Source organism: Tupaia chinensis, unplaced genomic scaffold (assembly GCF_000334495.1).
Source record: "Tupaia chinensis unplaced genomic scaffold, TupChi_1.0 Scaffold144276_1, whole genome shotgun sequence".
Taxonomy (NCBI): domain Eukaryota; kingdom Metazoa; phylum Chordata; class Mammalia; order Scandentia; family Tupaiidae; genus Tupaia; species Tupaia belangeri.
Genome location: NW_006204133.1, coordinates 2,366,709 through 2,389,635, shown reverse-complemented (window position 1 = coordinate 2,389,635; position 22,927 = coordinate 2,366,709). Strand labels below are relative to the sequence as shown.

The window sequence follows — 22,927 nt, the reverse complement described above, 5'->3', positions numbered from 1 at the left end:
AGACGGCTCACCTGGCCGCATCTTCTTCCAGCAGGAGCTTCACGAATTGCCGGGGCACGTGCAGGGAGAGCACGCTCTCTGCCATCTGCTCCAGGATCCGCAGGTGGTTGCCGTCGGTGGTGGGGAACCGGTACATGCGACAGATGGCACCGCCGAACACTGAAGTGGGTAGGATGAGGGGGAGACAGGCTGCGTGTGAGCTGGGCCCCCGCCCCCAGGCCCTGGGGAGTGACCCTGACACCCTCAAGTCCCCTTACTGGCCGCTTCAATGAGTTAAAACACTTAAACCAAAACCCGCCAAGTGGCTGAGCCTGAGGTCCCTCCCCGGCGACGTGTGATCTCCTTGTCACAGAACATGCGAATTCCAAGGAGCGGGGGCTGGCGAGGGGAGGCTGCCAGTCACCAAGCCCAGTGCGAAACAAGAAAGAGTGAGACGCAGAAGCAGCCCCTCCTCGGAGCACTAACTCTTCCTATGCTGTACACATAATGGCATACAGACAAGCTGCAGAGCAGGGACATGCAGGGTGCCCGGCTGTGACAATCACAGTGGGTGGGGAGCAAAGGGGGACATGGGCCCAAGTACCAGTGAGGAAGCTGCTTACCTGACTTCAGTAAGGTATCCTTCCGCAAGGACGCATACTTGGATCGGATTCCTAGTGCCTCGGTCAAGCTCTCGTCGACGGGCAGAACCATCTAATAAGGCGTACAAAAAAGCACATGACACTCAGAGGTCTCCAGGGCACTCTGCAGAAATGGTGGCCTAAGTATACCATAAAAAGCTCTTAAAATGAATGTCCACCAGTAACTCTACAATAAACACACCGCCCAAGCCACAAATTAATTCACCTCTAGGTACACAGAACGCTCTCCACGCACGGCCCCCTCCATGTTCTAGACATGCACCTCTTCTAAGTCATTTTGCTGTGTGCTTTTTTACGTATGACGATGCAGAGCTACTTCCAGAGCAACATTCTGGGCTAGCCTTACAACAGGGACCGCTTAACCTGTGTCGCGGGCCTTGAATCACAATTCTTATTTGAGAACATCAGTGTCTGTGCAAGAGACTCTGTGAGGGGGTGCGGGAGGTGTATCCAGGGGAGGGGAGGAAGGGTGGGCACAGGGTGCTGAGAAGGTGAGGTGTGTGGGGGCAGCCGGGGGGCATGTTTCTGGGAGAGGAAGATATTAACAAAACACAGAGAAGGCCTGGGTCTCAAGTGCCTCTTTGACCCACGAGCCCTACCCCCGACTGCAGTCCCTCCTCCGGGGTCTCGCTCACTCACTCCCGCCCTCTCAAAGCGGGCAGCGAGGAGCACTTTCTCCCTCCCTGGGAGGATCGAACATCCTGAGGGGCAGTACCACACGGCAGGCCCTGCCCTGTGCTGAGCAAGGAGGCTGAGTCCACACCGACAGGCCCTCCTGCCCCTAAGGGAGAGCAGGAGGGTGGTGTACTCACCCTCCCGTTGACAGTGTCCACAGACCGGGTCACAGGGGGCCGCTGATCCGACTTCTCCTCCATCAGCCGGGGGGCATGTTTCTGGGAGAGGAAGATATTAACAAAACACAGAGAAGGCCTGGGTCTCAAGTGCCTCTTTGACCCACGAGCCCTACCCCCGACTGCAGTCCCTCCTCCGGGGTCTCGCTCACTCACTCCCGCCCTCTCAAAGCGGGCAGCGAGGAGCACTTTCTCCCTCCCTGGGAGGATCGAACATCCTGAGGGGCAGTACCACACGGCAGGCCCTGCCCTGTGCTGAGCAAGGAGGCTGAGTCCACACCGACAGGCCCTCCTGCCCCTAAGGGAGAGCAGGAGGGTGGTGTACTCACCCTCCCGTTGACAGTGTCCACAGACCGGGTCACAGGGGGCCGCTGATCCGACTTCTCCTCCATCTGCCAGCCGATCACCGTGATGTTACCCACGCGGTCGCTCTCTGCGGACCTGCAACGGGGCAAGCGGCTTTGGTGAGCGGCAGCCAGACTGCACTTCCTCTCTGTTTAAATGCAAAGTTCTGCTATCCTGGCTCATCGGGACTCCCAGAAGTGGCAGGCCTCGCCAGCTTTCCATTTCCTGTGCTCAGACTCCCTGCTGGGGAGCAGGCGAGGGAGCGTGGGGCTGCGAGAGGGCACGTTTGGTTTGGATCATTGCTGGTCCCTAGTTTTGTGTTTTAGAACTTAGTGCTGGGAGGTGGTGAGGCCCAGGAGGCAGTGACTGGATCCTGGTGATGGCCTGGTGGAGGCCACACTCTCGTGACTAGAGGAACGATGTCTCGTGAGACCAAGGGAGTTCTAGCTCTCGCCTCAGGCATTCGCTAGCAAAGCCAGTGTGAAGTGGACTAAGGCAGCAGACAGAGCACACGGGGAAGTGTGGCCGTGCCTGATGAGGTCGGCAGGGGCTTCCCCAGGCAGAGTTAACGCGCAGTCACTGATGGGGACAACCTCTCAGAGTCAGGACGAGGGAGCACGGTTTTCTGGCACAGGGTCCTCTCTGCTCCTTCCCACCCCAGCCCCGAGGTCTACGCCTGGACTCCAAGACCAGCCAGGGTTTCCTCAAGTCTGTGAATCTTGACAGGATACAACAGATGCCAGCCCTGGTCAGCTCCGCCCCTGAAACGGTTCTGGGTGATGGCGCCTGGGCCCATCTGACTTCTCTAGGACAGCCCCAGGACACCCAAAGCCTTGTGTCTTTATTTACGATGTCAGACTCTTTTATGTGGTCACAGCTATTGACCGCTTACTTTGTGATTTTCATTGTTCTCATGCCTAGAGATGTTTTCCCTGTTTAATAGTCATCCTTCGCTCTTTTCAGAAAAGGATGTCCATTTCTTACATTTGACTCTAATCCAGCTAGAATTAGTTCTGGCAGCTAATATACCTAAACGCTGTTTTCTAACGGTCCTTCCCCTTGCATTTAACCTAAAGGCCTTCCCTTTCTCCTCACCGGGTTCCCTGTACACACGAGGAGAAGCTGCAGCCAATGACTGCAGAGCTGTCGTCTCCCACGGCAGTGTCAGGATGGCTCTACATGGCAGGGGCATCCTTGTCAAATTTTCTTTGTAATTTTGGACTATCTCCCCAGGCAATATTGTTTAAATTTCTATGCTATTGATATTTTGGGGGAAAAAACAATCCATGTTGTGGTCTTGGTGGGAACTTCCCCTAAAATGAAGATGAGACAGCCTGACATCTTTCACCTTCCCCTCTAGAGACACAGTGGGGATTCCCTTTCATTCACTCATTCCCCCCCAAAATGATTTACTCAGCTCCAAGCCCTGTTCTAGGTGCTTGAAGCAAAGCAGACACAAATCTCAGCTACCCGAGAGATTACACGCTGTCGGGGAAGGGACAGACCGATTCGCTTGATGTTGTCAGACATGTACCCAGGCTTCCCTGTAGGTATGAGCGCCGCTGTGTTCACACGCTACACGCTTGCCCTCGCTGCCAGGTCCCCTGATGGGCTGAACGTTCACCTCATCTCCATGGACAACGCCCTCACCACTGGGACCAGCTTCTGCGAGGGAGCAGGCTGCTCTCTCAGAAATGGAAGTGGGGGCTTTCCCTATGCGTCCTGGACCTCATAATTCTAGACTCTTCCAAAGGACTGGAACCCCATACCAACCTTAGCGTTAAATGTAACCTGTGGTGCCGGTCCTGGAGCAGGTCTTTGACAATGAAGGTTCCAGAGCCCAGTAGGTACATCTGAGGGAGAGGAGGGACAGGCGGCGTCAGTGAGTTCATGCTGCCTCTGATCAGAGGGCCGCAGCCTGGCACAGTCCGGCCACCTGCTTCCCACGGCACGCCTCCCCACCCATCTCAGGAGCCCGACAGGAACGCTCAGGACATGTCCCAAGACGGACACGCTCAGACAGGAGTTAATCTGTGAGCCACCCACGTTCGCCTCTCACTCTAATGATCACACAACTTTAAAAAAGAAGGACATCCCACCCACTAAACGTGTCACTTAACTGTTCCCTGAGATCGATCTTTGACGTCATACACGGAGAGCTTGATCTGTGTCATCTGATTGATGAGAGAGTCTTGAAAGAAGGCAATGCTACTTAGAAATATGGGGTTGTTGGTTCCCTAGAACAGAAAAGAAAATCATCAGAATACAGAGTTGGACTTTTCGAAGTACACCGCCATTTCCTGAAGGAGAAAGTCACATTCCTGCCGACTGGAATCAACACGAATGCTACTGGCCACTTAAGCGGGTGCGGAGGCTCAAAGACAGCCTTCCGAAAGAGGAAAAGGCAGCCTGGCGTAGACGGTTACCGCGGGATCCAGACACAGCAAAGCAGCCCACTGCACAGGCCAGGCCTGCGGGCTCGTTCCAAAGGGTGTTACCCAGGAGGAGGGACGTTCTGAAACGGTGTCCACGCACGTTCTTAATGTCACAACCTGAGGCGCACTATGGACTTGGACCGACTGTTTTCGATTATTCTTTTAAGATGAACAAGCAAGCAGCAGAAAGCGGAAATGAATGGTTGAAGTGGCGTATTATTTCAAGAATTCTGTATGTGGAATAATTAAAGCCTGACTTTTAAAGCTATCCTTTTTAGGACCAGCTGCTAGTTTCTAAAGTGTAGGTGTCTATTTCCTGCAACTTAGCCCAGCCCCTCAAGGCCACATAATATCGTATTTGCTTTTTTAGGTCATAATGAACCACCTCAGTCGAACTGTTACTGGTGTTTTCGTACCTGCTGTAATGACCGCGTTCTCTCTGTGGCCCCAGATCTAGCCCATCAGAGCCTGCTGGGAGGAGGGCGCCTGCCAGAGCCTCAACTCAACTCAATCTCTCCCTCTGTCTGCCCTCAGTTAAGGCCATCTCTGACCCTCTTTCCAAGCTGGCTAAAAACCTGGTGTCCACTTTGGTGCATCCTTCTGTGTTGGTCTCACTCACCCAGTGACAAAGAACTCCCACAGGATCCACCTCCACAGCCTCCCTCGCATGCACCTTCCCACTCCCTGCTGCTGCAAAGCCAGGGCCTGCACCACTGCGCTGAATGCCTGCCTGAGTTTGCACATTGGGCAGGACCCTCCTGCACCAAAGCCTGCTCTGGCTCATGACTGTGAGCTGCGACACAAACCCCCTGGCCCAGCGTTCAGTGCCTCCCTTCCTCGTTTTCCTATTTGTGCTTTTGCACACACCTAACAGGACAGTTCTTCTCAAATCCGTATGAACTTTCCTATCATCACACCTTTGCATAACCACCACAGAACTCTGTGGGCTCCGGACCCCAGCTTGATCATCGCCTGGAAACTTATGAGAAATGCAGAGTCCACGGCCCCACCCCCACCCCCAGAGCGACTGAAGCAGATGCCATTAAACCCCAGCCTGGGAAGTCTGCTCCGACCTCAGGACTGGATGGGACCCAGCCCTCCTGGGGTTCTTCTCACCCTTCTACTCTAACGCATCCCACCCTTTACTGCACATGGGAGCAGCCACACTCATTTCTGTCTCCCCAACCACAGGACGGTAAGCTGCCGAGGGTAGAGGGTAGGGAGCATCGCAGCGTCCAAGGCGCCAACACTGACAGGTATGTAGGTGGCGCTCAAGGAATGCTTAGAAAACAAGCTGTTGCCGTGAACTTGGAAACAAGCTTCTAAGATACTAAAAGGGTTAGTCTAGCTTCTGAAATGTAAAACAGAGGAACCAGACAAATTACAGTCTAAGTTTGCTTGATAATTCTTCACATTACAAATAAACTGTAGAACCTCATACCAGCAACTCCTGCACTTAGTGTCATAACTTATGCACCATGCTCAATTTTGTAAGAAAAACTGCATAATTCTCTCAGTGAATGCATGTAATCTGATTTAATATAAAGAGAAAACATATACCACAAAACTCACCGGGCTAAAAAAAAAAAAGCCATAATAAAACGAATCAAAAATAAGGCTACATCCAGGTGATCCCACTCTCCTCCAAGCTGTGACCAATGAGCACAATTCTCCACAAGTGGCAGCCAATCACAAGTGACAAGAAGAATTAGGTCTCACTATTTAAAAGGCAATCAACCGTATAGAATCACTTCGCAAAGATAAGTAGCCAGTGGTTAAGCAGTAATTGTGAAGTCTATAGCAAACGTATTAATACATGTCACCTAGATGAGTGTGATGAAAACTATCGATGTACTGAAAACCTAGAGGCAAACAGCAACAACTGGCATGCGTATGGCTCAGGGAGCTGGCCACCCCACCTCCGTCAGGCCGGAAACACCACAGGGGCACGGATGGCCTGCCCGGGCCCCCCACCCCCCCGAGAGAGGCCCCAGTAGCACTCACCTCGATGATCTCCGTCTGCGCATGCTTCGTCCAGAATGCCTGAGGAGGGGTGGTTACACTCACTGCTACAAAACTATTTGGTTTTCGATCTAGCGATGGAGTATGCAGCTCACTGCAAGCTATAGAATCAAGATGGGGAAAAGATGAACCCTTTAAAACCAGTACCAAACACTCCCAAAGAATGCACAGAGAGCACACAACACTCAAAGCAAAGAGGTGGTCACACTGTCCAGTAGTCACAGGGAGATCAAAATGTGGAACATGGGACCAGCAGGTGGTGTGGGGGTTAAGGGCACTGAACTCCCACATGGCTGACTGCAGTTCAAGTAGGGGAGCCACGGGGTCTACTCCGTTTAAGAGCGAGCTCCATGTGCTGCACGCTGTGACTGCCGGCTAACTGCACTATGGTGCCCACGTGTCTCGGTACAGGGATGAGTGTGCACTGGGAGAAAGGAAAATTCTACGGTAAAATATACCACACTTTAAAAAAAATTTTTTTTCTATATATAATCAGTTATTTAATTAGGTTCTTAGCAAAAAATTTAGAACACCAATTTGTGAGGATAAACTCCATTTGTAAGGGCTAACATGGATTACAGGTAGCCCTGGAGCTGAGGAACAGCTTTGATTTTTGCGAGTCCACAGCTTTCTGATCAATCTCGCCTGCTCTGAAATCTCGTATTTCTCCTTCTCTGTGTCGAAGATCTCACCTTCCTGGTATCTGGGCTTCCGCCATTTTTCTTGAAGTAAGCGTCGGTAAGGGGCTTTGGGATTTTTACTTTGCTAATATCAATTTTCGTGGAGGTGGCAATGACAAGTTTCTGGTGTGTTCTACGCAGTGGAACTCGATTGAGAACCAGCAGTCAGGTCACAAGTAGCAGCCACTGCTCAGCTGCTTCAGGAAAACCACCCTCTTGCCTCTGTGGCATCCAGTGAGGATGATCGGAATGGTCCCAGGAGTGATGCTGCTCACAGCTCTCTCACATGCTGACTGGAGGGTTTTTTGCTGTGGTTCAACAGCTTCCAAGGCACACCTTCAGGAGGATAATACCTAGGCAATTTGTGCAGTTTAACCACCCGGGTACCACCACTCTTGTCTCCACCAACTGGTTTCGTGACAGTCCCAAGAACCTTCTCCTTTTCCTTTTCGATCCTGGATTTAGGGGCCGAGTATTTCCTCTTGTACGCGGTCTTCCTGGAATACATGGCCGACCAGGAGTATCTGCCGATGCCCCGGACTAGGACGGGGTTTTGGCTGCAATGGGCTTCCCCTCCTTGGGCTTTTTAGCCTTGGGGTCACCCTTTTTAACCTGGCCATTGGCATCAGCCTTCAGGTTTCTTCGCCTTAGTATCCTGCTTCGCAGCTTTTTCACCTGCCACCGTGTATAGTGGGAAAGAGAACTCAACACACTCCTCTTGTACATGGTAAATCAAAGTTCAACACTAATAGTACAATTAGTTGTTTTTGGTGGGATGCATTTATTCTTCTTCTGAAAGTTGTATCAAATGTAAGATAATTTAAAAATGTTACTGGGCTAGCTGGTGGTGTAGTAGTTAAAATGGCCGGATCCCACATGGTGAATGTGTGGTTCGAGTCCTTGACTTGGTGACTTGAAAAACAGGTCAGGCATGTGTATATGCATGCCCAGAATCCTGAAAGAGAAATGAAGGGGGGACTGCGGCATGACCATCCCCTGCGAGGGCACTTTCGCTCTCTCTCTCTCTGTCTCCAGTGAGCACGTGTACCCTCTAGCAAACGGGGGGGAAAGTGTTACTTTTCATAACTAAAGATTTCTTATAAAGTCATTTCAGTTAGAAAAATGTATCATGCCTAGCATTTTTGAAATAGATGACAAGATTTGGATAATTCTATCCCATAAATGACCCACAGGAAAAATGATCTTATTTTATTGACTCTAACATACACCTGTTGTAAAATACTCTATGAAAAATACTGCCATTTAAGTATGATATGTCATTAATTATGAGGCATTAGAAAGCTGTGAAATATGCAACAGATATATATCTTAAGATTGATGACAGAGGTGATCTTCAAGAAGTTCACTGAAAATGCACGTTGTGAAGAATCTATATGAGGATTTAAAAATTTTTTGCAACAAAATAAACTCTCTAATTACATTTTTTTCCCATAAACTTTTTGAACTCCTCTTTGGTGATGGTTATGAATACGCTCACTGCCACTGACTGTATATTTAAAAATAGTTAAAATGGTGAGCCAGCAGGTGGCATGAAGGTTAAAATGGCTGGATCCCACATGGCTGACTGCGTGGTTTGAGTCTTGGGGACACGACCCGCGGTCGACTACGTGGGAGTCCAGCGACATAGCCATTACGCTAACTGCTGGTTCCCTCCCATAAACTTTTTGAACTCCTCTTTGGTGATGGTTATGAATATGCTCACTGCCACTGACTGTATATTTAAAAATAGTTAAAATGGTGAGCCAGCAGGTGGCATGAAGGTTAAAATGGCTGGATCCCACATGGCTGACTGCATGGTTTGAGTCTTGGACCCAGGGCTTGAAAAATACAACCAGTCTGTGTGCATGCATGCCCAAGATCCTGAGAAGAGAATGGAGAAGGGACTGCAGTATAGCCATCACTCTTAGGGATGCTTTCTCACTTTCTCTCTCTCTTTCTCTCGTGAGTACACATGTTCTATAGCAAAAAGAAAGAAAATTAAAATGGTAAATTTTAGGCTAGGTATATTTCACCACCATTTTAAAAAATTATTAACTCTAATTTAAAAATGCATCCTCAGGTCCACAACAGGTGAGACAAATGCAGGGAAAAAGACAGGATGGGGAGGAGAGATGGAATAGAAGGGAGATACTAACAGAGTTGAAAGAAGAAACGGGGGAGGAAGGACTAAGAAGAGATTAAGAGAAAATTAGCACAGGGGCTGGCAGGTGGTGTGGTGGTTAAGGCACTGTACTCCCACACAGCTGACTATGGGTCAAGTCCAGGACCTGATGGGCTGAAAAGATCACACCAGGCACATAGGTGTGTGTGCCCAAATTCCAGGGAGGAAAATGGAGGAGAAGGGATTGCAGCATCTTTCTCTCTCTCTCTCTCTCTCTCTCTCTCTCTCTCTCTCTCTCTCTCTCTCTCTCTCTTCCTGGTGAGCACACATGCCCTATAGTAAAAATCTAATTTAAAAAATATTTTTAAAAAGGAAAAGAAAGAAAGAAGAAGATAATTAGGAAATATGAAGAAAGGGAAGAAGCAGGTGCAAATGTGGGAGGGTAGAACAGAGCAGTACCTAGATATGTGTTGAGGAGACTGCAGTGAAGATTCATCACATTCATTTCAAGTAAGTTATTAGCGACCACTGTCCTTTGGAATGTGCTATACTGATGTACCTGCACACTCCCGAACTGCTCTTGTGGGCTCAGTTACACTTCATCTAACATTAACATCGCTCCACCTGTTCTCTCTCATTTGCACACATACGTGTGTGCGCGTGTGCATTTTATAGATCCACTACTCACTCTGCTATGCCCAGATGTTTACCCCAGACCGCTCCACGTTTTCTAGATGTTCAACCCTTTTCTACAACTGTCCATATGAAATCGTCAGTCTTTTTTATTTTTTTTTTTTAAAGAGAGATTTTTGCTGTAGGACACATATCCTCACTTGAGAGACAGAGTGAGAATTCACCCCTCAGGGGGTTTGGCCATGTCGTAATCCCTTCTCCTCCATTCTTCTCTTGGGATTTTGGGCATACATGCACACACACGCCCACAGAGTTTCAAGTTGCTGGGTCCAGGGCTCAAATCACGGCCATGTGAGAGTCCAGTGCCTTTTTTTTTTTTCTTTGGAGAGGTTTTCACTATAGGGCGCGTGCGCTCGCCAGACACACAGAGAGACATAGAGACAGAAAGCAAGAAATCACCTCCCAGGGGGATGGTCATGCCGCAATCCCTTCTCCTCCATTCTCCTCTCGGGATCCTGGACATGCACGCACACGCGCCCGGCGTGAGTTTTAAGCAACCGGGTCCAGGACGTGAACTACGGTCGACTACGTGGGAGTCCAGCAACATAGCCATTAGGCTAACTGCTGGTTCCCCGAGAGTCCAGTGCCTTAACCACTATGGCACCGACCTGCTGGCCTTTCACCCGTCTTCTAATGGGGAACGACACTCAGCATGTTTATACTGCAGGCCTGGCGTTGACATGTTCTTTCAGCCTTTAGTTTGAAATGTCTTTATTCCACCTTAATTCTTTTTCTTTGTCAGCAGGTGTATGTGCTCAGCAAAGAGAGAGGAAGAGGGAAAAAAGCATCCCCCAGTGGGGCGGGGTCACCGCAATCCCTTTTCCTCCATTTCTCCATCCTGTCAGGATTTGGGGCATGCGTGCACGTGGGACTCCTGTTTTTCCCAAGCTGCCTGGGCCAGCATGTGAACCGTGGTTGGTCACATGGGATCTGGCTCCTTTAACCATTAGTCTACAGGGCTGACCCACCACCCTAATTCATAAAGGTTTCTTCTCTAGGTGGTTATTTTTTCTGAGCCCTCTAAATATCAATACATTGTCTTTGGACTTCTTCGTGTTATGAAGTCAGCAGTTTTAATTGTTGCTACTTTGAGCTATGTGTGCGCATGCTTTTCAGCAGCTCTTATCATTTTCTCATTGAGTTTGACTTTCAGCGATTTTACTATCGTGTGTCTCGGCATACACATCTTCTGTTTATTCTTTGATTTGCTATATTTTATTAATTTGGGGAAAAAAAGGTCAACTGTAAATACTACTTGTGACTCTTCCGTAGATTCTTTCTTGGACACTAAATGTATATAAGATATCACTGTACTTTTTTTTACATCTCTTCTGATATTTTTCTATTATTTTATCTGTCTAGTATCATTATGGAAATTTTCTTTACTCTATGTAACATCACTAATTTTCTCTTCTGTTGGCTGCTTTTTATATCCATCTAAAGATTTTTATATTCTGTTACTTTAAAAAAAAAAAACAACTTAGAATAAGGGGCCAGCAGGTGACATAGTGGTTAAGGTGCTGGCCACGTGGCCGACCACAGTTCAAATCCTGGATCTGGTGGCTTAAAACTCACTCTGGCACATGTACATGCACACTCAAAATCCCAGGAGGAAAATGGAGAAGAGATTACAGTGTGGCATCCTCCTCCCTGGGGAGGGGTGAGTTCTCCCTTTCTGTCTCTCCAGTGAGCACACATGCCCCACAGCAAAAAAAAAAAAAAAAAAAAAAAAAAATTCTCTTGAACAAAAAAAAAAGGTCCTAGAATATACATTTGGTTCTTTTTATGGTTTCTAGTTCTCTCAACACCCAGGTGATGGTACTAGGAGTTGGGGCCTTTGAGAGGTAATTCAGTCATCAGAGCACTGTCTTCATAAATTAAATTAATACTTTAAAAGAGACACAAGAACTTGCTCCATCTGCTTGGCTCTCCTCCGCCTCATAAGGATACTACGAGATGACAGCCATGTGCAAATCGGGAAGCTGGCCCTCAGCCAACAGTGGACCTGAGGAGCCTAGGCTTGGACCGCCCAGCCTCCAGCACCAGGAGAAGCACATTTCTGTTGATAAACCCACCTGGTCTATGATACACTGTTACAGCTGCCCAAGCTGACAAAACACATAGGCAATACGGTTATTTCAGCATCCTTGTCTATTAACTCTAATATCTGGAGATCTTGGGTCTGTTTCTATTTGTTTCTTATTTCTGCTTATGTTTCTGCTATGTGTTTCTGAGCAGTCATGACTTTCTGCTGAATGTTACATTTCAAAACTGTTCACAGAAGTTATTTGAGGCCCAGGATAACGCTATCTTTCCCACGCTATCTTTCCCCCGAAGAGTTGCACTCACTTCTACCTGGTTCTAAGGAGCACTAGCACTCAAAGGCACCTTCATTTGTTTTCAGGTAAACTAGGTGGACTATGGCCCCTATCAATACCTGCTTCCAGTTTCCCTTAACTCTCAAAGCGTAAACTTTGAGATTCTGAATCAGTGAGAGGAGTTTGCCAAGGCTCCTTCCCCGATGACCCTAGAAGATAACCCCTGCCTCCCCAGCACTGAGTGGCTGTCTACAGCACTGCTCAGCCTCCACACCTCTCAGCCTTGCTCCCAGGATCTCTGTAACCCTCAGAGGAACAAATGGGATCCCGTCCTCAGATCCTTTATCGTCCTGCTGGTTCTCTGGGCACAGACCAGATATTCCTAGAGTGGCTCATTTTCTTCTAGTTGTCCTTAATGGGAGGATCTGATTTTTGTTTGTTTTTCATCTAGAAGCACGTACGATTTTCCCTTTCTCCTTGGAATTTAGGAGTTTCACGAGGAGATGCCTGGCAGCTGGTGAACACTCTGGTGGCAAGTTCATCCTTCCATTAGAAAAGGGCTCTCTGGTTATATCCGGCCTGCTGCTGCTGCTCTTTCTTTCTATGCTTCTGGGTCTCCTATCAACCAAATATTACAGCTCCCGGATCTGTCACATCTCTTCACTCACAATCACAGTTTCTTCAGGTGGTGAGATTGTCTACTTTCTTTCACAGATTTATAACAGTTTTAGCAGCATTCCTCGGGCTTTTTACATTTTCTATTAAAATACAGTTCACATCCCATAAAAGTTGCTGTCTTAATGTGCACAATTTAGTGATTTTGAGGGTACTCACAAAGTTATGCAACTATTGTTATTAATTCCTCAACAATGACATCACTTCGAAAAACAAACACAAAGGCAAAACCCATTAGCAGTCATGCCCCATGCCTCCTCTCCCCACCCCGACACTACTTCTTACTGTCTGTATAGATTCATCTATTCTGCACATGTAAGTGGAATCGTACAATCCACTGCTTTTCATGTCTGCTTCTTCCACTTGGTGTATTTCCACGGCTCATCTATACTACAGCAAGTATCAGTGTGATTCATTCCTTATTCCTGATGAATAATATTCTACTCTAGGAGCACACCACATATTGTTTACCCATTCAATGATTAATGGATATATAGGTTGCTTCCACATTTTGGTTATTATGAATAATGCTATGAACATTTATAAACAGTTATTTGTGTGGACATATGTCTTCATCTCATTTTTGAAGGACAACTTTGCTGGAAAGAGAATTCTTAGCTGACAGTTTCTGTCAGTAATGTGAATATGTCGTTCCACTATCTTCTGACCTTCACGGTTTCTGATAAGCAATTAGCTGTTACACTTATCGATAATCCATTGTACATGGTAAGTTACTCTTCCCTTGCTGCTTTCAACATTCTATCTTAGGCTTTCAATAATTTGATTATGATGCATCCATGTGTGGATCTCTTTGAGTTTATCACACCTGGAGTTCACTGATTTTCTTGGATACATGACTTAATATTTTCCATCAAATGTGGGAAGTTTATATTCTTTCTCCCTTCTCTCCTTCTAGAACTCCCATTATACATATATTGGTACATTAGATGATTTCCCGCAGGGTTCTGAGGGTCTGTTCATTTTTCTTCATTCTTTTCTCTTTCTGTTCCTTACCCTGAATAATCTCAATGCACATGTCTTCAAATTTGCTGATTCTTTCTTCTGCCTGCTCAAATCTGTGGTTGAGCCGCTACAAGTGAATTTTCCATTTAGGTTATTATACTTCTTTTTTGAGAGATTTTTGCTATAGTGCATGTGTTCTTGTCAGAGAGACAGGAAAAGACAGAGAGAGACACAGAGAGAAAGTGAGAAATCATGCCTGGGGGGAATGGCCAGCCACAATCCTTCTCCATTCTCCTCTTGGGATTTTGAGCACGCACATACAAATTCATCTATAATACAGCAAGTATCAGTATAGTTCATTCCTTAGTACTGACAAATAATATTCTACAGATGAGTTCTAAGCCTCTGGGTCCAGGACTTGAATCACAGTGAGTCATGTGAAAGTCCAGCCCCTTAACTACTATGCCACCTGCTGGTCCCTTAGGTTATTATACTTTTAAACTCTAGATTTTTTTTCAGAGATTCTTCTGCTATAGGGCACATGAGCTCCCAAGAGAGACAGAGAGACAGAAAGTGGGAAGTTACTCCTGAGAGGGGATGGTCATGCCGCAATCCCTTCTTCTTCATTCACCTCTAGGGATTTTGGGTATATACTCGTACACATCTAGTGTGAGTTTAAGCAGCTGGGTCTGGGACTTGAACCATGGTCAACAACATAGGAGTCCAGCCACGTAATTGTTATGCCATCTGCTGGTAACCTAGGTTATTATACTTTTAAATTCTAGAATTTCTACTTGGTTCTTTTTTTTTCTTTATTGCTAGAGGGCATGTGCACTCACGAGAGAGGAAAAGAGAGGGAGAAGCGACTCCCAATAGGGTATGCTCCTGTCGTAATCCCTTCTCCATTTCTCCGTTCTGTCGGGATTGGAGGTACATGTACATGTGCACGCACAGGCACACACAATGTTTTTCAAGTCACGAGAGCCAAGGTTTGAACTGTGCAACTGGCAGTGTGGGATAGGTTCCCTTAACCACTAGGCCATGGGGCCAGTCCTATTTGGTTCTTCTTATAATTTCTGTCTCTTCATTGATGATCACTATTTGTATAAAACACTGTTCTCATACTTTCCTTTAGTTCTTTAGACATGGTTTCCTTTGGTTATTTGTATCTATTTAAATGGTCTATTTTAAATATTTCACCTACTAAATCAAACATCTGTGCCTCCTCAGGGATTGTTTCTATTTTCTACTTTTTTTTTCCCCCCATGTAAGGGTCATACTGTCTTGGCTTTTTTTTGGGCAATGTCTTATAATTTTTTGGTGAAAACTAGAAATCTTGAATAATATAATAGAGAAACTCTGGAAATCAGATTTTCTTTCTTCCCCATAGTTATGGCTGCTTTTCACTGTTGCTGTTGTCTCTGTTTATTCCATGACTTTCCTAACCTAAGCCTGTAAAGTAATGTTCTTTGTCAGGGGCAGCCACTGAAGTGACTGATTACTCAGTGGTCAGATAATGACAGGACAGAGATTTCTTTCAACACTAGGGACCACACACCATTGCTGTGGCTTCTACTGAAGGTTTCTGTGTGTGTGTGTCAGGGTACACGTTCATTGTTCAGGTAGTTAATTTATTACTCTGCCTTAGCTTTCGCTTCCTGCCATGCAGAGCACCTGTGTCAGTCAACGGCGACTGTGTAGAGCTCTCTTGGGTCTTTTGTGAACATGCACACAGTCCTGGACAGGTGTACAGCCCTACACATACCATAGCTTTCTAAAATCCCAGGAATATGTCAGAACTTGCTCTGTTTTTATTTCTTTTTTTCTACAGAGAATGTATTATGCACAAAGAGGAGGGGGCTCAGTCTTTTCTGGCAGCCACTTTCCACATGACAGTCAGGATGTTGCTCAACTCCTTTCGCTTCTTCTTGGCACCAATGTGTGTCCCCACCCTTGTCTTGATGAATTTGAGGGCCTACTTGTTCTTGGAGACCCTGGACAGCTCCATGACACACTGCTTGTAGGGGACAAAGCCACACATCCCTCAGGGTGTGTCCATGCAAACTTGGTGTGCTTGGTGAGGCGCCTATACTGGCAGCCATGCCTCAAATGACTCATGTTCTTGGTCACCTTGTGGCCCTTGTTGATGCCCGTGGTCATGGAGTAGCACAGAACCATGGCCGCTGTGGCAGAAGGCCTGGTGCTGCACAGGATGCTGGGAAATCTGCCAGAGTTGTACAAAGCTCTCTGGGGACATCCCATTACTCAGCTCTCCTTGTGAAGTCTTTCAGTCAGCCTTTTATTCACCCCAGCTGTTTTTACTGCCTCAGGCAGCTGTGATGTTAAAAAACTGCCACTAATTGTTTTCAGCAAACACTCTCGGAGAGAAAGCTATTCCCACTAAGTAAATTCTGAATTCAGTCAGATAAAGACAAGTCCTAAGAGTAAGGTTTTCCGGGAACTGTTAGGTCAAATAAGAATAATTCTCTGAGAATAGGGTGTTTATTAGGATCTCAAATCCCATTCGATTCCCGTCCAGTGACTTCTAGGGTACTGCTTCCACCATAATTTCAGGGCTGTTTGTTTTTAAGTCTATCATAGAGCTGGGAAAGGATAGCAATAGGGCAAATTAAACACAATAAAATTCTCTGTTCTTATTGAGACAACCATTTTTTCTTGAATTAAGGGTCCTCCAGAGTGCTGTAAGCCTTTGGTTAATTTCCAGAGTTCTGAAACTTATTCTGGAAATTCTGGAAGTTTATTTTAGCCATTTTGGGTAGTATTCTTAATGTCCTTATGCAAGAAAAGACATTTAGAGGTCTCCACTCTGCCACTGCAGCCCTTAACATTCTCATTTTATTTCTTAAAAATATCCATTGGTGATTTAAAATTTAGAAACTGGGCCAGTCCCATAGTGCAGTGGTTACGTACTATACATAGAAAGCCAGATCCCACCTGGCTTATCACAGTTCAAATCCCAACCCTAGCAGCTTGAAAAACACACCCAGAACGGATGTGTATGTGCCCCAAATCCTGGCAGGTGGAGAAACGGAGGAAAGAGGATTATGACCACGACCATGTCCCGTTGTGGGAGGTGCTTTCTCTCCCTTTCTCTCTTTCTCTACCTGGCGACTACACCTACCTTTTGGCAATAATTTTAAGTGATAAAATTTAGAAGTTGACTTTTATTACTAAAATTTCTTTTGGTTCTTTGGTTATCCCTTTGTAATATTTCCTGGTATCTCTTCAGGAACTGTCATTATTTACCGAATACAATAAAAAGCAAACAGCTTAGGTTGTCAGTTCAATGAGTTTTGATGACCATAAGCACCCACATAACCTCATCAAAACGAGATGGGGAAAACAAAGCAGAGAACATTTTCTTTCTCACTGAGTTGTAGGAAAAGTCATGACACATTTCTGCACAGAGAAACATAGAAAAAATACATCATGACTTTCCCAACACCCCAATATTTTAAATCTGTCAGAGGGCACATACACCCATCAGAGAGAGAGGAGAAAATACTCACCAAGGGTATGGTCAATCCCTTCTCCTCCATTTCTCCCTCCCTTTGAGATTTTGGGCATACACGCACATGGCCAGTGTGTTTATCAAGCCACCAGCTCTGGCACTTAAATTACATTGTTGGCCATATGGGATTCGGCTCTCTTAACCACCAGGCCATGAGCTTGCCTGATACTTGTTGGCCATATGGGATTCGGCTCTCTTAACCATAAGCTGGCCTGATACTCCCCAGTCAATTCCCTACCTCTGTGACCACTTCCTGATTTCTACCACTATAGTTTCATCAGTTCTTAAATTTCATATAAATGTTCTTGGGATTTGTTATGCATATTGGTAATCCATTCCTTTTTTTAAAAAAAATTGATGAGTAATATTCAATTGTATAAATGCATCACAATTTATTTATTCATTCTATTGTTAATGGACCATTGGGTTGTTCCTAGTTTTGAAGTATTATATATAAAGGTGACAACCATTCTTGCTCATGTCTTTTTATGAACACGTTTTAATTTCTTTTGTATAAGAATCCTTTTTAAAGATCTTGGGCACGCACGCACACATGCTAGGTGTGTGAGTTTAAGCCACCAGGTCCAGGACTCGAACAGCGGTCGACTATGTGGGAGTCCAGCGACGTAGCCATTACACCAATTGCTGGCCCCATTATTTTTAATTTGCTATAGGGTACACACACTCACCAGAGAGAGACAGAGAGAGAGAAGGAAAGTGAGAAAGCAAGCTACCAGGTCCAGGACACAAATCGTGGTTGGCCACATGGGAGTCTAGCACCTTAATCATTATGCCACCTGCTGGCTCTTGTATAAGAATCTTAAGAGTAAAATTTCTGGTCATACTGGAATAGGTTTAACTTTGTAAGAAACTAAAAGTTACTGAAATGTTTATTTTACACTCCCACCAACAAGTGCATTAGTTTCAGTTGGGTAGAGTTAATCTCTTTTCTTTTAACTATTCTAATGAATGTGTTTTAATATGTACTTCCAAGATGATTAATAATACTCGTCATCACTTCACCATTGTTCATTTGTGTCACTTATTTTGTCAGGACTTTCGGTCATTTATAAACTGGGCTGTGTTTTTATTGTCAATTCACAAGCGCTTCGCTCTGAATGTGTCCTTTGTCAGGTATGTGTATTGTCAATATTGATTTCCCAGTCTGTGATTCATTTATTCATTTTCTTAGCACTGTTACTGGAGGAGCAATAATTCTTACTAAGTGCAATTTGTCTTTCCTAAATTATTATTAATTTTAAGGAGTGGTAGACAGAAAAGTACTCCAATCCCCTGAAGGAAAAACAAAAACAAAACAAAACCAAAACAAAACAAAAAAACAAAGTCCATAACCTAATCTAAGAAGCTATGAACACATCACATTATATGGCAAAAGGGACTCTAGGTGTGAGTGACGTTCTAGATCTTCCTATGGATTTGGACAACCTCAATCTAGTCACATAAGCCCTGACAAGTAGAACAAGAAAGCAGAAGGGTAAACCATAAAAATGTAACAGTGGAAGAGGAGGCAGTAGAGATCCGAAGCATAAAGGGCACTTGACACGCCACTGCTGGCTTTGAAGATGGAGGGAAGGAGCCATAAGCCCCCAGAGGAACGCATGTGGCCTCTGTAGCTGGGAATGAATGACCCTAATGGATGGCTAGCAAAGAAACGGGTCCCAGGTCCTAATTCTGCAGGCACTGAGTTCTCAGACAACTTGCATGAACAAGGAAACAGACTCTGCCCTTGAGCCTCTAGAAAGTAATGGAGCCCTGCTGACACTGGTTTGGTGCTGTGGGACTCTAAGCAAAGATCCCACTGAATACACTGAATTTCAGATCTAAGGGAAGTGAAAGACAAATTTCTATTGTTTTCAGATGCTAACTTTGTGGTGCTTTGTTACGGTAGCAATAGCTAACTGAAACACAAAGAGTTTTTGTGTTCTAGCCAAGACATCTTTACATACTCCGAGGCTGTGACCTCTCCTATGTTTTCTTAGAAGCTTTAAGGTTTATTATTACTATTATTTGTAAGAGAGATTTTTGCTACAGGGAGTATGTGATCGCTGGAATGACAGAGACAGAGACCGAAAGCAAGAAATCACCCCCTCCAAGGGGATGGCCACAGCACAATCTCTTCCCTTCCCATCTCCTCTTGGATTTTGGGCACATATGCACACACACCCAGCGTGAGCTTCAAGCTACTGGGTCCAGGTCCGGGTCTGGGTCCATAGTTGGGCATATATGCACACACACCCAGCGTGAGCTTCACGCTACTGGGTCCAGGTCCGGGTCCGGGTCCATAGTCAAACTGTGTTGGACTACAAGGGAGTCCAGTGATGTAACCATTGTGCCATCTGCTGGTCCTGGGTTTTATTATTTTTAAAGTTCTTTTCTATTCCTTCTACTACTTCAGCCTCAACAGGAACCCCTTCATTTGACTCTTCTACCTACTCTTCATCTTGGAAGCCACAAAGTGCCACTAAAGGACCTGTGGCCTCTCCCTCCTTGACCCTTTACATAGGCATGTGCGCTTGCCAGACACACACACACACGCACACGTACACACACACAGAGAGACAGAAACCGTGAAATCACCGCAATCCATTCTCCTCTCAGGATTTCGGACAAGTACACACAAGTGCCCAGTGTTTGAGTTTTAAGCCACTGGGTCCGGGACTTGAACCACAGCTACATGGGAGTCCAGCAACGTAACCATTACACCATTTGCTGGTCCCCAGGCCTGGGTTCTTGACAACCACAGAAGGTTAGACCCCTGGGTCTTTCAGGCACTCGTGATGGCAGATAGGCTGAGGCAGAACAGGAGGCCGAAGCCTGGGAAGATCGATATCACTTTAAGGGCTGATAGGCCCATGGCCACCTTCAGAACACACCTTCCTACAAGTGGCATTTCTCTTTGCCTCATCTCCCACCCAGACTATCTAAATCTCACATCATGTTTCATTTCTGGCTCAAGTTCTATAGCTTCCATGAAGCTTTCGGCAGCCTACGATCACGTCCCTTCTGTTTGTCACTTACATCATTCATTTGGCTTATTTCCACAGAAACCACAAATCTCTGGTAAGTATGCCTCCTCTCCAACCTGACCATCTGCAATCCCAGCTGAATAAACGCTAAATAAATGCTGTTGAAGTAAACTGGCAAAACATATTTCCAGTGCATATATTTGACTCAGCAATTCTGTATTCAAGAGTTTACCCTAAGGAAATAATGCAAAATGTATCAAAGATCTGGGAATACGTATCAAAGATCTACCTACAAGTGCGTTACTGTGACAGGGTCTGTCATGGTGAATCGGAAAGGACCTAAACGTCCCACAGAGGGCACTGGGTAAAGTAAGTACGGTACGACTATCCACCAGGCTTCATGTCGGAATCCGAAATGATAAAGCCGATTCAGCAACCAGTAAAATAAAAAGCTGCCAGCGATAGTCTGTTTCATGAAAAAAGCATACTAAGTACATTAGATTGATACTCTTATAAATAATTCCATCAGCTCCACAACCAAAATCATTTAAAAATTCCTGTATTACCCTCAGTGAAGGTTAAAAAAAAAAAAGGAAGAATTTGGAAGACTATATTCCAAAATGTCAGTGGATTCTCTCTCTCGAATAGGGTTTTCTTTTCCTCTAACACTTCCTGTAATAAAGGTTTTATAATGAGTATAAAGTTAATTTTTAAATCTTTAGACTATATTTTTATTTTAAAGGTCAAAGTATTTGCTCAATCACTCAGTTGCTGCTCCTTTAAAAAAAAATAGTAAGGACCCGACAGGTGGTGTGGTAGTTAGGGTGGCTGAAACCCACACAGCCGAGTGGATGGTTTGAGTCCCGGACCTGGCAGCTTGGCATAAACACTTGGGCTTATGTACGTGTGTACTCAAAACCCCAAGAAGAGAATAGAGAAGAAGGGACTGTGGTGTGGCCATCCTCCCTAGAGGAGGGTGATTTTTCACATTCACTTTCTCTGTATCTCTCTGGTGAGCACAAGGGCCCTATAGCAAAATCTATACAGGAAAATAAAATTCCCTTAACATAAAATTCATCCTCACTTTTTAAAGATGTTTCTTCCTCTGTTTGTCTAATTAATGTGACAAGATTAATGATCTTAACTCACCAAATTCAGAAATGTTCTGATTTCTATAGGAGAAGATGAAGATGTTTAACTCAATTATACCAACTCTCTTCCTCTCCTATTCTCAATCATGTTAGCTCCATTTTCTCTTAAGTTCACGTACCATGCGGTTAAAGTGAAGTGACTATTACTGAATATAAACCACACGGGATTTCTTTCACTTCTCGCGTGTGAGCCTGTTTCCCGGATCCCATGTCTTTTTTTCCACTTATTCTTAGGTGGAATACGTCCTCCACCTTCGCTTCTTTCTGCCCTCACATTTGATGACTGGTCTGGTTGAGCTGAGAATTCTAGGTTGAAAATGGAGTTAAAGGTGTGTCTCCCTCCCTTCAAGTTTCCACTGTCACTGAGAAACTCTATGCCAGTTTAATTCCTGTTCCTGAGTAAAACCTATATTTCTCTTTGTGTTAGTTTTTAGAATTTTCATTTTATTCCCAATGTTTTAATATTTCACCAAGCTGTACCTGGTTATGAGAGAGCTGTGCTCTCTCATCATTATGCTGGGCCCTGACAGGCATTTTAAACTGAGAAACACATCCTCCATGCTGGGAGATTTCTTGGACTACTTTTTGGTAACTTTCTCCCTTACATCTTTTCTCTGCAATGTTAGACCTCTTGGATTTACTAATTTTCTTTTTCTACTTCACACCCATATGTTATTTTTTTAAGAATTTATTTAATATTATTATTGTTAATATTATTTTTCACATGAGTTTTGTCATAGAAAGAGAGAGAGAGAGAGAAAGCCGCCAGGTCCAGGACTCAAATCATGGCCAGCCATGTGGGAATTCCAACACCGTAACCACCATGCCACCTGTTGGCCCCCATATGTTATTTTTGTTTTTATAATTTTATTTTCTGGGAGAATTCCTTGAAAATCTTCTAAACTTCATTGAAATATTTTAAAGTTTGCCTATCATATTTTCAATTTCTAAGATTTTTCTTTTTTCCATATAGCATCCTGTCCTTATGTTATAAATACATTTATAATCTTCTCTTCAATATATACATTACCATTTCTTTAACATTTTCTTCTGTTTTCTGTACAATGTTTCTTCCAAGCTGTATTTTTTGTGTTGTTTTTTTTTTTCTTTCAGATTGTTGGCCTTCTACAAAGGTAATGGTGATCTTTAACTGTTCTTTCATTGTGTTTTAAACAAACCTGGAGGTATAACCTACATATAAAGTGTTCCCACGTTACGCGTACAGTGTCGCGAGTGGGATAAACGCAGGGATCCACACCACCACTACCACAGTCAAGATGAGGAACATGGCCAAAGGGTTCCCGTGCTTCTTTCCAGTCAGCCACACCCTCAGGCCAGGGACTATACCTGTTTCCTATCACTGTCGATTAGTCTTCCTGAGTTTCACGTTGATGGAATCATGCCTTTTGTGTACAGCCTCACTTTTGAAATGTTTGTGAGATTCATCCATGTGGACACATATGTCGGTTGTTCATTCCTTTTCCTTCTTGAGTGGCTGGTATTCCACTTCCT

The 22,927-nt window shown here is 45.2% G+C and overlaps 1 protein-coding gene across 1 annotated transcript in view; it reads right to left on the bottom strand.

Annotated features, from left to right (window-relative positions):
- The window catches only part of INPP4A (inositol polyphosphate-4-phosphatase type I A), a gene marked incomplete in the record, with an annotated part of 166,232 nt that overhangs the window by 52,735 nt on the left and 90,570 nt on the right, over window positions 1–22,927 (bottom strand). The window contains 6 exon segments of the mRNA XM_027767516.1: window positions 12–159; window positions 603–693; window positions 1,822–1,933; window positions 3,611–3,690; window positions 3,958–4,074; window positions 6,277–6,395. Of these exon segments, the coding sequence (XP_027623317.1) occupies window positions 12–159; window positions 603–693; window positions 1,822–1,933; window positions 3,611–3,690; window positions 3,958–4,074; window positions 6,277–6,395 (667 nt within the window).